At 43.4% G+C, this 13,974-nt stretch overlaps 1 protein-coding gene across 1 annotated transcript; it reads left to right on the forward strand.

Annotated features, from left to right (window-relative positions):
* The first annotated feature begins 212 nt into the window (after positions 1-212).
* On the forward strand, positions 213-13,644 carry LOC124152568. The gene is made up of 4 exons (XM_046525532.2): positions 213-259; positions 10,920-10,977; positions 12,097-12,557; positions 13,101-13,644. Exons 2-4 carry the CDS (start codon positions 10,958-10,960, stop codon positions 13,466-13,468), a joined length of 849 nt encoding a protein of 282 aa, XP_046381488.2. The 5' UTR covers positions 213-259; positions 10,920-10,957; the 3' UTR covers positions 13,469-13,644.
* Positions 13,645-13,974: the final 330 nt, after the last annotated feature.

Consider the following 13,974-nt stretch of genomic DNA (forward strand, 5'->3'; position numbering starts at 1 on the left):
CTGTTGCTAACTTGATAATCACTTCTTTAGCAATCCTTTGGTCAAAGTTTGTTTAAATATAATTACATGCACAGTGCAGACAACACTCCCTCCTGATAACAAAGCGTTGTGGCCAATGCGATATTAAATCGCAACATCAAACATTCACAACAACTATCAGTATTGAGCCACAGCAAGCTTCTGCGCATGCTCTCTATACGGAGCTGCTCAGACTGCCCGTGACGGCTTATGACTGTGGTGTGGTTGTAGGTGTATCTCAGTGAGTACCTTTTAAGAATTTGAATCATTCTTTGCTTCTATTTAGAAATCGTCACGTATTCCTTCGGTACATTAACCGTCTATCAACGTCTTCATAAAACTCTGTTTTCTAATTGTTGACCACTCCGTATGCGGTGCTCTATTGCGCTGTGCTCTGCTGTGCTGTGCTGTGCTGTGCTGTGGAGTGTCAAAGTTTGAAGTTTATCTTTCAGTGGTGGAAAACAAGTACACGACTATTTTAATAATGCATTTTCGACATTTTTCGTCAGCAGGGAGCACATTTTCAAAACGAAAGGTTGGGTAAAGCTAAAAGGCAACGTCACATATTCGTTTCTTAAGGAAACAATTTTAGGGATTTAATTGTGGGATTAAACATGTGAAAAAAACAACATATGTATTACTTCATTTTTGAAATCATACACACGCAGAAATTTCAAAATATAATCATTTGGAATGGATTGACTGCATTCCCAACCCTTTCCCATATATATATTACATCCCATCTCCTACCTCACCTCTTTCCAAGGGTATATTACATTCCCACTCATATCTAAACCTCCTTTCCAAATTTATATTACATCCCCTCTCCGACCTCACCATCCATCCCTAGTGTATGTTATATCCCATCTCCGACCTCACCCTCCTTCCCCAGTGTATATTAAATCATCTCTCCGACCTCACCCTCCTTCACCAGTGTAAATTACACCCCCTCTCCGACCTCACCCTCCTTCCCTAGTGTATATTACATCCCCTCTCCGAGCTCACCCTCATTCCCTCATGTATACTACATCCCCTTTCCGATCTCACCCTCCTTCCCCAGTGTAGATTACACCCCTATTCCGACCTCACCCTCCTTCCCCAGTGTAGATTACACCCCTATTCCGACCTCACCCTCCTTCCCCAGTGTAGATTACACCCCTATTCCGACCTCACCCTCCTTCCCTAATGTAAATTACACTCCAACTCCTACATCACCCTCCTTCCCTGATGTAAACTACATCCCCTCTCCGACCTAACCCTCCTTCCCCAGTGTATACTACACCCCCTCTCCGATCTCACCTCATTCCCCAGTGTACATCACATTCCCTCACCGACCTCACCCTCCTTCCCCAGTGTATACTACACCCCCTCTCCGATCTCACCTCATTCCCCAGTGTACATCACATCCCCTCACCGACCTCATCCTCCTTACCCAGTGTACATTATATCTTCTCTCCGACCTCACCCTCCTTCCCAATGTAAACTACATCCCCTCTCCGACCTCACCCTCCTTCCCAATGTAAATTACACCCCCTCTCCGACCTCACCCTCCTTGCCTGATGTAAATGGCACCCCATCTCCGTTCTCACCCTCCATCCCCAGTCTATATTACACCCCTCTCCGACCTCACCCTCCTTTCGAATGTAAATTACAACCCCTCTCCGACCTCACCCTCCTTCCCCATGTAAATTACATCCCATCTCCGTTCTCACCCTCCTTCCCCAGTGTATATTACACCCCCTCTCCGACCTCACGCTCCTTACCTAGTGTATACTACATACCCTCTCCGACCTCACACTCCTTCCCCAGTGTATATTACATCCCCTCTCCGACCTCACCCTCCATCCCAATGTAAATTACACCCCCTCTCCGACCTCACCCTCCTTGCCTGATGTAAATGACACCCCATCTCCGTTCTCACCCTCCATCCCCAGTCTATATTACACCCCTCTCCGACCTCACCCTCCTTTCGAATGTAAATTACAACCCCTCTCCGACCTCACCCTCCTTCCCCATGTAAATTACATCCCATCTCCGTTCTCACCCTCCTTCCCCAGTGTATATTACACCCCCTCTCCGACCTCACCCTCCTTCCCGAAGTAAACTACATCCCCTCTCCGACCTCACGCTCCTTACCTAGTGTATATTACATCCCCTCTCCGACCTCACCCTCCATCCCAATGTAAATTACATCCCCTCTCCGACCTCACCCTCCTTCCCCATGTAAACTACATCCCCTCTCCGACCTCACCCTCCTTCCCAATGTAAATTACACCCCCTCTCCGACCTCACCCCCCTTCCCTGATGTAAATTACACCCTATCTCCGTTCTCACCCTCCTTCCCCAGTGTATATTACACCCCCTCTCCGACCTCACCCTCCATCCCAATGTAAATTACATCCCCTTCTCCGACCTCACCCTCCTTCCCCATGTAAACTACATCCCCTCTCCGACCTCACCCCCCTTCCCTGATGTAAATGACACCCTATCTCCGTTCTCATCCTCCTTCCCCAGTGTATATTACAACCCTTCTCCGACCTCACCCCGCTTCCCTAATGTAAATGACACCCTATCTCCGTTCTCACTCTCCTTCCCTAGTGTATATTACATCACCTCTCCGACCTCACCCTCCTTCCCCAGTGTATATTACATCCCCTCTCCGACCTCAACCTCCATCCCAATGTAAATTACATCCCCTCTCCGACCTCACCCTCCTTCCCCACGTAAACTACATCCCCTCTCCGACCTCACCCTCCTTCCCAATGTAAATTACACCCCCTCTCCGACCTCACCCCCCTTCCCTGATGTAAATTACACCCTATCTCCGTTCTCACCCTCCTTCCCCAGTGTATATTACAACCCCGCTCCGACCTCACCCCCCTTCCCTAATGTAAATGACACCCTATCTCCGTTCTCACCCTCCTTCCCTAGTGTATATTACATCACCTCTCCGACCTCAGGCTCCTTACCTAGTGTATATTACATCCCCACTCCTACCTCACCCTCCTTCTCTAATGTATACTACATCCCCTCTCCGACCTCACCCTCCTTCCCCAGTGTAGATTACACCCCTTCTCCGACCTCACCCTCCTTCCCCAGTGTAGATTACATCCCCTCTCCGACCTCACCCTCCTTACCCAGTGTATATTACATCCCAACTCCGACCTCACCCTCCGTCTCTAATGTATACTACATCCCCTCTCCGACCTCACCCTCCTTCCCCAGTTTAGATTACATCCCCTCTCCGACCTCACCCTCTTTCCCTTATGTTAATTACACCCCTTCTCTGACCTCTACTCATTCTCCAGTGTACATCACATCCCCTCTCCGACTTCACCCTCCTTCCCTAGTGTATATAACATCCCCTCTCTGACCTCACCCTCCTTTCCAATGTAAATTACATCCCCTCTCCGACCTCACCCTCCTTCCCCAGTATCTTTTACACCCCCTCTCCGAACTCACAACTCCTTCCCTTATTTATATTACATCCCCTCTCCGACCTCACCCTCCTTCCCCAGTATATATTATATCCCCTCTCCGACCTCACCCTCCTTCCCCAGTGTTTGTTAAAGGGGCACTGATCTAACGCAATTCCCCGGGACTGGTTGTTGCCTTTGTTATTGTTTTTTCCCAGTGAGTACCCGGATGTATAGCAGAAATCTAGACTAGTTCGCGACCCCTGCTGCGCAATTCGTAAGCGCATCAGTCACTTTTATGGGTAGTAATAAGGGCGTATGGTCACATTGATCAACAAAATGAAATACAGTTTTCGAGATAATAAGGAAATGTAGGTATCTTTGTGGGTAGCATCGGTAATGGTGACGAAGTTTTGATAAGTCACTTGCTTGGTAATTTTGCGATTTTCGTTAACACTATTTTGACTTGCAACACGAAGTAAATATTTCTCCTGAGCATTGCTTTTTTTATAGTGTGTATATTTTTTTACTGTCAAAGTGTGTAACATTTTCAAATTAATTTTAAAGTCTAAATATTCAGTTATTTTACAAAGTGACTGAAAAACATTTCCATCTGTATTATTATGATAACGAATTCCAAACATTTTGATGTTTAATGTCATCACCAAGAGACTGAAAATGTTACGTTGAAAAGTACATGTCTATGTTGTGTGGCTTCTTATCCTACATAATAATCTGTTGTAATGTTTGTAGGCCCTTTTGATCATCTTAATCAATCTGGACAGATTTTTTAGTCAAAATGACTGAAATATTTACACATTTTATAGATTGCCTGAGAGAATCACATTTTACAAATTGACGGTAATATATACACGCTTACAAAGGAAAAGACCTGTGAAAAAAACGTCTATCGCGCATTGAAGAATTTCCCAACCAAGACGTAGAGAAACAAGACCGAATCGGTTCAAATGAAGGAAAACAAAATGCAAATACCATAATTGCAACCTACCAAATTTATGTGTATAAATTTTAGGAGCTTCCTTGTTCGAGGAATGTATCCGTGAATATCCACACAAATGAACAATATCCCACACGTCTGCAGCTGTACAAAGAAACTTATTTGATGTCACGTGTCTCTGTAACAATCAAATATTTTAAAAGATATATATCGTTTCGGGATATTATAACCCGTATTCGTTTCTCAACTGATCACTCGGATTGTTTCAGATGTTTCACATAGGTGTCAAGACTCAAGAGCCGGCTGAGAAAGCCCACGTGACAACTATTTTCATAACGCCCACGGTTCCTAAAAATAACAATGAGCAATCAATCAACGAATTATCAGTTAACCCTTTGAACAAAGTATGTTGTTTTCACATCGGCACTTCACGCCATGATATGAGTGTATTCCCTTTGTTTTAGTAAACCTAGACATGTAAACACTCACTTTTGACATATCCACTGTGCAAGATAACAGTGATTAATCAATCAACGTATTTTCTGTTAATCCTTTGATGACTAGGAACGATCTGTTGATTTACAACAAAAAAGTAAATAAACTGATCATTCACCTCTTGCTGGTTTGCCACGTGCATATTACATAACACAACTATCACCTCACTTCAAACCTGGATTTAGATTGAATAATTACCCCAGACACAATAAATGCCAAATGGGAACCTTTGTCAGGTAATCTAAGTGGTGCTACCACTAATTGTACCTGTAATAAATTCATTAACTGAGCATCAAGTGAATGACGACAAATACACAAGTGTAGGGTTATACGAGAAAACGTGGATGACAACAAGGGATTGGTAATCGTATTATCGACGGAATCCGACTATAACTATAACCATCTGGGGTATTTCCAAATGAGGACATCCGATGAGCTCCGCCGTTCTTTTTGTCTGTTTAGGGTGAAGAAATTAATTAACATGCGCCCTTTGTCGAAATCTTTATAGATCACATTTAACCAATCAGTGTTTATGCAAACATTCGTAAAACAAATATTGCCTCCAGCCTCCAAGTTTATTTAGCTGTCCTTGCAGACGGTAGCCCAGTCTCCGGTCACGCTCTGTTGCGTTGCGTATCATCCGGGTACTCACGGGGAAAAACCAATAACAAAGGCAACAACCAGTCCCGGGAATTGCGTTAGATCAGTGCTCCTTTAAAGTATGGGAGGTACGATCATCTTAGCGCTAAGATCGCTTTGTGCAAGTGGGCCCAGAACTGGTCATATCGTATATTGTACTAGGTCGATCGTATTACATGGGATACTGGTAATCTGGATTGTTTTGCGCTGATGAATTATTGCGAGTGGCTGGCAATAGCTGTAACTGTGCCTTGAAAGTTCTGTGATATGATGTTGATGATATAACAAAAGATAAAATCTATTTTGCAGGTGTTATCTTGGTGTGATGATTGTTTATTCATTGATATGGGTTTTGTAATTGACAAGGAAGGTTAGAGTAGTGTGTTTGTGTGACTTATCTTATCTGTATGACGTATGTCTGGAATACTAAGTGTAATGTAATCAACTTAACGAGGTGTGGACCATTAGTAAACATTTTTTTATTATTGTTGGCCTGACAAAATAATGCATTATCGTGTGTCACTCGCAGTTTTCGCAATGCCTTCTTGTTCGCAAATCTTTCCAGACTGAATGTATTCCAAACATTGTCTATAAAGCTGTATGCTAAGAACAAACGATACGGGTTAGAAGAGGTCTGCAGCAACCAATGCGTGTCGTAAGAGGCGACTATGCTTGTCGTAAGTGGCGACGAACGGGATAACGTGCTCAGGTTCGCTGACTTGGTTGATCCATGTCATCGTTACCCAATTGCGTAGATCGGTGCTCATGATGTCAATCACTGGATTGTCTGGTCCAGACTCGAATATTTATTTACACAGCCGTCATATAGCTGGAATATTCCGGTATAAGCAAAGTTTTTTGTTTTCCTTACGATGGATAGGTGAGGTGAGGTGAAATGGGGTTTAACGTTGCGTCCAAGATTATTGCACTTATATAGCGACGTGCATGCACGTGTATGTGTGGCTGCTTGCACTAGTCCGGACTGATGCCGATTTATAGTGCTAGCTCACTGAGATACCATGCCGCAGTCTAACCACTCTGAGCCGACCTTGTTTTAGCCCCTTAATGCCGAGCGCCAGACAGGGTAACAACAACTAACGATGGATAGAGTGTTGTTGACGATGTGTTATGCATCTGCGTATATCTCTGTTAAGCTGGAAATGACATTGAGTCATCACATGAACCAGTGACCTGTCAACTTGAAATAGGCAATCTGAACCAGCTACATTGTATCTTACCCTCCTTCCCCTGTTGATATTACATCCCCTCTCCTATCTCATCCTCCTTCTTCAGTGTATATTACATCCCCTCTCCAATCTCAACCTACTTCTTCAGTGTATATTACATTCCCTCTCCAATCTCACCTTCAATCCCCTGTATATATTACATCCCTTCTCCTTTCTCACTCACTCACTCACTCAGTGTATATTACATTCCCTCGCCAATCTCATCCTTCTTCCCCTGTATATATTACATCCCCTCTCCAATCTCACCCTCCTTCCCCTGTATATATCACATCCCCTCTCCTATCTCACCCTTCTTCCCTTGTTTATATTACATCCCCTCTCCAATCTCACCCTCGTTCCCCTGTTTATATTACATCCCCTCTCAAATCTCACCCTCCTTCCCCTGTATATATCACATCCCCTCTCCTATCCCACCCTCCTTCCCTTGTTTATATTACATCCCCTCTCCTTTCTCACCCTCCTTCCCCTGTATATATCACATACCCTCTCCTATCTCACCCTCCTTCCCCTGTTTATATTACATCCCCTCTCCTATCTCACCCTCCTTCTTCAGTGTATATTACATCCCCTCTCCTATCTCACCCTCCTTCTTCAGTGTATATTACATCCCCTCTCCAATCTCAACCTCCTTCCCTTGTAGATATTACATTCTCTCTCCTATCTCACCCTCCTTCCCCTGTTTATATTACATCCCCTCTCCTATCTCACCCTCATTCCCCTGTTTATATTACATCCCCTCTCCAATCTCAAACTACTTCTTTAGTGTATATTACATTCCCTCTTCAATCTCACCTTCCACCCCCTGTATTTATTACATCCCCTTTCCTTTCTCACTCACTCACTCAGTGTATATTACATTCCCTCTCTTATCTCACCCTCCTTCCCCTGTTTATATTACATCCCCTCTCCTATCTCACCCTCCTTCTTCAGTGTATATTACATCCCCTCTCCAATCTCAACCTCCTTCCCTTGTAGATATTACATTCTCTCTCCTATCTCACCCTCCTTCCCCTGTTTATATCACATCCCCTCTCCTATCTCACCCTCCTTCTTCAGTGTATATTACATCCCCTCTCCAACCTCAACCTATTTCTTCAGTGTATATTACATCCCCTCTCCAGTCTCAACCTACTTCTTCAGTGTATATTACATCCCCTCTCCTATCTCACCCTCCTTCCCCTGTTTATATTACATTCCCTCTCCTATCTCACCCTCCTTCCCCTGTTTATATTACATTCCCTCTCCTATCTCACCCTCCTTCCCCTGCATATATTACATCCCCTTTTCTATCTCACCCTCCTTCCCCTGTATATATCACATCCCTCTCCTATCTCACCCTCCTTCCCCTGTTTATATTACATCCCCTCTCCTATCTCACCCTCCTTCCCCTGTTTATATTACATTCCCTCTCCTATCTCACCCTCCTTCCCCTGTTTATATTACATTCCCTCTCCTATCTCACCCTCCTTCCCCTGCATATATTACATCCCCTTTTCTATCTCACCCTCCTTCCCCTGTATATATCACATCCCTCTCCTATCTCACCCTCCTTCCCCTGTTTATATTACATCCCCTCTCCTATCTCACCCTCCTTCCCCTGTTTATATTACATCCCCTCTCCTATCTCACCCTCCTTCCCCTGTTTATATTACATCCCCTCTCCTATCTCACCCTTCTTCAGTGTATATGACATTCCCTCTCCAATCTCACCTTCAATCCCCTGTATATATTACATCCCTTCTCCTTCCTCACTCACTCACTCACTCAGTGTATATTACATTCCCTCGCCAATCTCACCCTCCTTCTTCAGTGTATATTACATCCCCTCTCCAATCTCGACCGCCTCCGTGGTCTTGTGGTAGAGCGTCCGCCCGGAGAGCGGAAGGTCCAGGGTTCGATCCCGGGCCGCGTCATACAAAAAGACGTTAAAAGATTGTACTTGTTGTTACCCTGTCTGGCGCTCGGCATTAAGGGGCTAAAACAAGGACTGGTCGGCTCGGAGTCAGTATACTGTGTCTGAGTGGGGTATTCATGTTAAACTGCGGCATGGTATCTCAGTGAGCTAGCACTATAAATCGGCATCAGTCCGGACTAGTACAAGCAGCCACACACACACATACACGTGCATGCACGTCGCTATATAAGTGCAATAATCTTGGACGCGACGTTAAACCCAATTTCACCTCACCTCACCTCTCCAATCTCAACCTCCTTCCCCTGTAGATATTACATCCCCTCTCCTATCTCACCCTCCTTCTTCAGTGTATATTACATCCCCTCTCCAACCTCAACCTACTTCTTCAGTGTATATTACATTCCCTCTCCAATCTCACCTTCAATCCCCTGTATATATTACATCCCCTCCCCTTTCTCACTCACTCACTCAGTGTATGTTACATTCTCTCTCCTATCTCACCCTCCTTCCCCTGTATATATTACATCCCCTCGCCTATCTCACCCTCCTTCTCTAGTGTATATTACATCCCCTCTCCACCCCCAACCTACTTCTTCAGTGTATATTACATTCCCTCTCCAATCTCAACCTACTTCTTCAGTGTATATTACATCCCCTCTCTTATCTCACCCTCCTTCCCCTGTATATATTACATCCCCTTTCCTCTCTCACTCTCCTTCTTCAGTGTAAGGGGGCACGGGTGGCCCAGTCGTCTAAGGCGCTGCGATTCGCTGTGCAGAATTGCGTCCCTTGGGCACGCCAGAAATCTATGATTGTGGGTTCGAATCCCGGTTCGCCCCGATTATGTTTCTAGGTTTGTCAGCACCATACCCGTGCTCGTGGGTTTCACCGAAGTGGTAAACGTCTGAGACCTGCATCACTTCGGGCTTTCCTCCCACATCAAGCTGACACGCCGTGATATAACTGGAATACTGTTAAACGCGGCGTTAAAACCCGACTCACTCACTCACTCTTCAGTGTATATTACATTCCCTCGCCAAACACACCCTCCTTCCCCTGTATATATTACATTCCCTTTCCTATCTCACCCTCCTTCTTCAGTGTATATTACATCCCCTCTCCTATCTCAACCTCCTTCCCCTGTATATATTACATCCCCTCCCTTTCCTCAACTCTACTTCCTCAGCGTAGATAACATCCACTCGCCTTCCTCAACCCTCATCCCCCAGTGTATATTACATCTCCTCTTCTATCTCGCCCTCCTTCCCCATTGTATATTACACTAACTCTCCTTCCTCAACCCTCCTTAACAAGCCAACATTGACACCTACTTCACCAGCTCCACCTTCCTCAGTACCCCAAACCCCAAGAATCCAAGAATGTTTGGGAAAACATCCAAATTCCCTTCAACAACCTTCATCACTTCACTAAAAGAAAACTAGCAGAAGCAGTCCAGATTCGCCACGACAAGCTTTCTATCAAGAAAGATCTAAGCAATAGTTTTTTGTCTTGCTTGACAATGGTATATGGATCTACACCGGAACGTTGCTATGACAATACAATAAAGAAGTTGCTATCCACAATGTCTTTGCCTACTTTGTCTACTCCTGAACTAAAATATATCATGAAATTAATGCGAGTAGCCCTGCCTTTGAAGTATATAAACTAATCTGCAAACGATAACACCAAGATGATAGACTTAGAATCCTGTACTATAGTATGGACCAACAGTCTAATTCAATAATATTGTTTGCTTTCTTTACAAACCTAACTTGCTTGCCATGTGATCTAATCTTAAATGAGGTCGTACTCGCTGCTGTCCCAGGGTCCATTTCGGCTAAAACAAAGCATTGTCCATTTATCCAAGAGGGGCGAATCACGATCAAACTGCCACGTGCCTCAAAGCTTGTTACCCAAGTTGTAAAATTGATAAGTCCAGATCATAGCCCTATTTGTCATGATCAATTATGTGTGATGTGATTTTAATTTATTGATTTTGATTTATGTCTTTGTTGGAAGGTAGGGGTGTTACTATGGTAAAGACTTCTATAGGACAGGAAACAAAGCTGAATCATCGATAAGATACATTTCGCGTCTTTGGCAGTGGATATTGTTGTAAGCAAATGACTGAAATTCTCGTAAAATCGCCTTGATCGTTCGAGGAGGTTCAACTCTAAAATGTCACCTCTCATATTTCACCTCTCACATACCAGCTGTTCTCTATTTTTCAGAAGGTGGGGTACCAGAGATCACCTCTTACAACAGGCAAATGGCACTATCTGACGAAAGGTATTTATTTTATCTCTTCGAAAAAGTTTTTTTTAAAGTTTCACAGATACATTCAATACCATTTCCACTCCGAAGCTCTACAGCTCATATTTACTTCAGTGTACACAAGGGATGTCACTTTCCATCGGATGTCACTTTCTTAAATGTTTTGTTCCGTATGTCTCTTCTCATTGCTTATAAACCAACTGACTTTCCCATGGCTGAAATAAACAAATAGACAATGCCTTTAAAATGTAGCCAAATGTAACTGACCTAAAATAAGTATTAGAATTTATACTTTACTTAGAAAGTGTTATCGCCTTTATAACATATGTAACAATTTTTTGAAAGGCTTTGGCTATTCATATTTTTTGACGATTAAAGCATGCCCATTTACACTTATCAAAAGGGTACACAATGAAAGTGATCTAGTTAACCTATTGTAGGACTTCCATTTTTGTGGAAGCCTCAGTGGCTGAGTGGGGTAGGTCGCTGATTCTGTTCGCTGATTATCAAGTGCTTAACTCTGATCGTATTGATCATGGATGAGATTCCACTCTTAAATATACTATTTATTACTTTGTACTTAACTAAAAAAAAATGGAATCCGAAATATAATTCCAAGCTCAAACATGACCCTCTGAGCACCTATAAAGGTACCGTTAAAGACAATTTATTGCATAATTTGCAGTGAGATAGTCAAATTTATGATCCAAAACTGGCTCCCACAGGAGATATCGCTTGGGTGAGATCAAGCGATATCTACAGTGTAGAAATCGCTGCAATGAAATTGCATCACAATGCTTTGCAGACCATTGTAACGTCATTGGTTACCATGACGTCACAATCAAATGACATCACTAATAGCTCTGCTACTGAAGCTGTTAGCAGTACTTTTTACACTTAAGACACTGCTTATTACTGTCTATAAACCTAAAAAGTTGGAAGAATGATGTTGGATGATAAATTAAATCTCACCCTCGTGTCTTTTGATATCAAATATATCAACACTCGTTGATAAAAGTGGCAAAAATCCTCGGCAAAAGACACGAGTGTGAGATTCTCTATCTGTCAGTGGAAACACTCACACTCACACTCACACTCACACTCACACTCACACACTAATGCCCTCTTTTTCAGTTTCCATTTAATCTATATATGGATGCCTCTTGGAGTCAGGCAGGTCGGCCACGCAGCTCTTGATCTTAGCAATCGCCAGTATGTCAGTTGGTGGCCTAAAGAAGATAAAGTGAAATGTGGCCTCAAGGAGAAGAAAAATCGTTGCAGTGACAACCTTCAAGATGACATAAAGGACGAGGGCAGGGATCCTGACTATACATTCAAGATTTTGTCCACAGCATTAGACCTGGATAAAATGATCACGTGGTGGACGAAACAAAAGAGCACGGGTCACTATTCCTTCCTGAATCAAAACTGTTGCTGGGTTGTGTACCAAGTCCTACATGCAGGAGGAGCTCCAAAGAGTCTTACCATTCTTTGGAGACCTGAAACTTTGCGGAGGTATTTGGACATTTATCTGGGCGGTGGACCAAGCTTCACAACTCTGCTCAATATGCCATTCTCGGATCTCCCTTTCAAAGGTAAACGCCATAACCTGATAGAATTCCATTTGTTCATATCAGTCACAATATAGCAAATACTACCATGGCCTTATCGACGATGTATTTGTATTACCAAGGTATCCTGGTAGAATCATAATATTTATGTTGGTTTGTTTTGTTGGTTAACGCCGCACTCAGCAATAATCCAGCTATATGACGGCGGTTTAAAACATAATCGAGTCTGGACCAGACAATCCAGTGATTGGCAGCATGAGCATCGATCCACGCAACTGGGATAGGATGCCATGCATCAACCAAGTCAGCGAGCCTGACCACCCGATCCCGTTAGTCGCCTCCTACGACAAGCATAGTCGCCTTTTACGGCAAGCATGGGTTGCTGAAGACCTATTCAATCCCGGATCTTCACGGGTCTAATGTTTATGTTGACGATTCTATGCATTAAATGTTATCAGTGAATGATGAACAACGTATATGCAGCATAGATGTACATCGCGACATGAAGCATGCATTTAATAATACCAGTATGTCATAAACATGGTTCGTTATTCTGTTTCATCACAGAGAAGATGACGTTTTATAGATGGGAAGCTCAGGCTGGATCAGAAAGGGAGTTTGAATTATCTCTGGATAATTCAGTGGTTGTTGCAAGCCGAAAAAAGATTAGGAGACCGCCGGACTTCACTTATAGCATTCCTTACACAAATTTGAAGTACCATCTAATGAGGAGACGTTGGAAAGAAATGCAGGGAGCGAAAGAACATGCTTTGTCGTGTTTTGAATCGAAGATACGTGAAATTCTGCTTGCAGGCGGTATGTCTGAAGTGACGCTACTTACGATGATGGACGTCTTCTTCAAAAAGCCTGACAACATAAATACCAGGAGCTTAAAAGTAAAGAAACCATGGATTGACTTAAACTACCGTGCTTGAGGGTGGGGCTTCTGAATTCTGACAAATCCTCTCCAGACATTAACGATGATTTATCACAGAGGATGTTATAGTCATATAATAAAATTTTCTTTATATTCATTGAAATCCCAGCATTATGATTAGCTGGACTGCTCACGTGTTATTGCATTCATTTCCCAATAAATGTAAAAAATTAAGCAACGCCCATCAAGGCGGACTACTTTTATTACTGCGGAATGTCGGGGAATCCCAAAATTACAGTCGAGGGAATTCCCTTTCTGCTCATGTGTATCGACATCCACAGGACATTATAAGCAAAATCCATACATTTTCATTGTCCAAACAACTCTTTGAGACCGAAGGCAGAGAAGGAATGAAACAGCAAACGTACAGGCTCGCTAGCCTGTATTTTTCCCCGCTTACCTCGGTTCCACACCTTTCAAGTTTTCGGGTTTCAATTCTAACTACCATTTTCCCAACTGTGTCTTCCCGTTCTCAGGGAAATAATGTTTGAATCTGGCGGTAAC

This window comes from Haliotis rufescens, unplaced genomic scaffold, assembly GCF_023055435.1.
Source record: "Haliotis rufescens isolate VD_foot unplaced genomic scaffold, xgHalRufe1.0.p SCAF_13, whole genome shotgun sequence".
NCBI classification, from domain to species: Eukaryota; Metazoa; Mollusca; class Gastropoda; order Lepetellida; family Haliotidae; genus Haliotis; species Haliotis rufescens.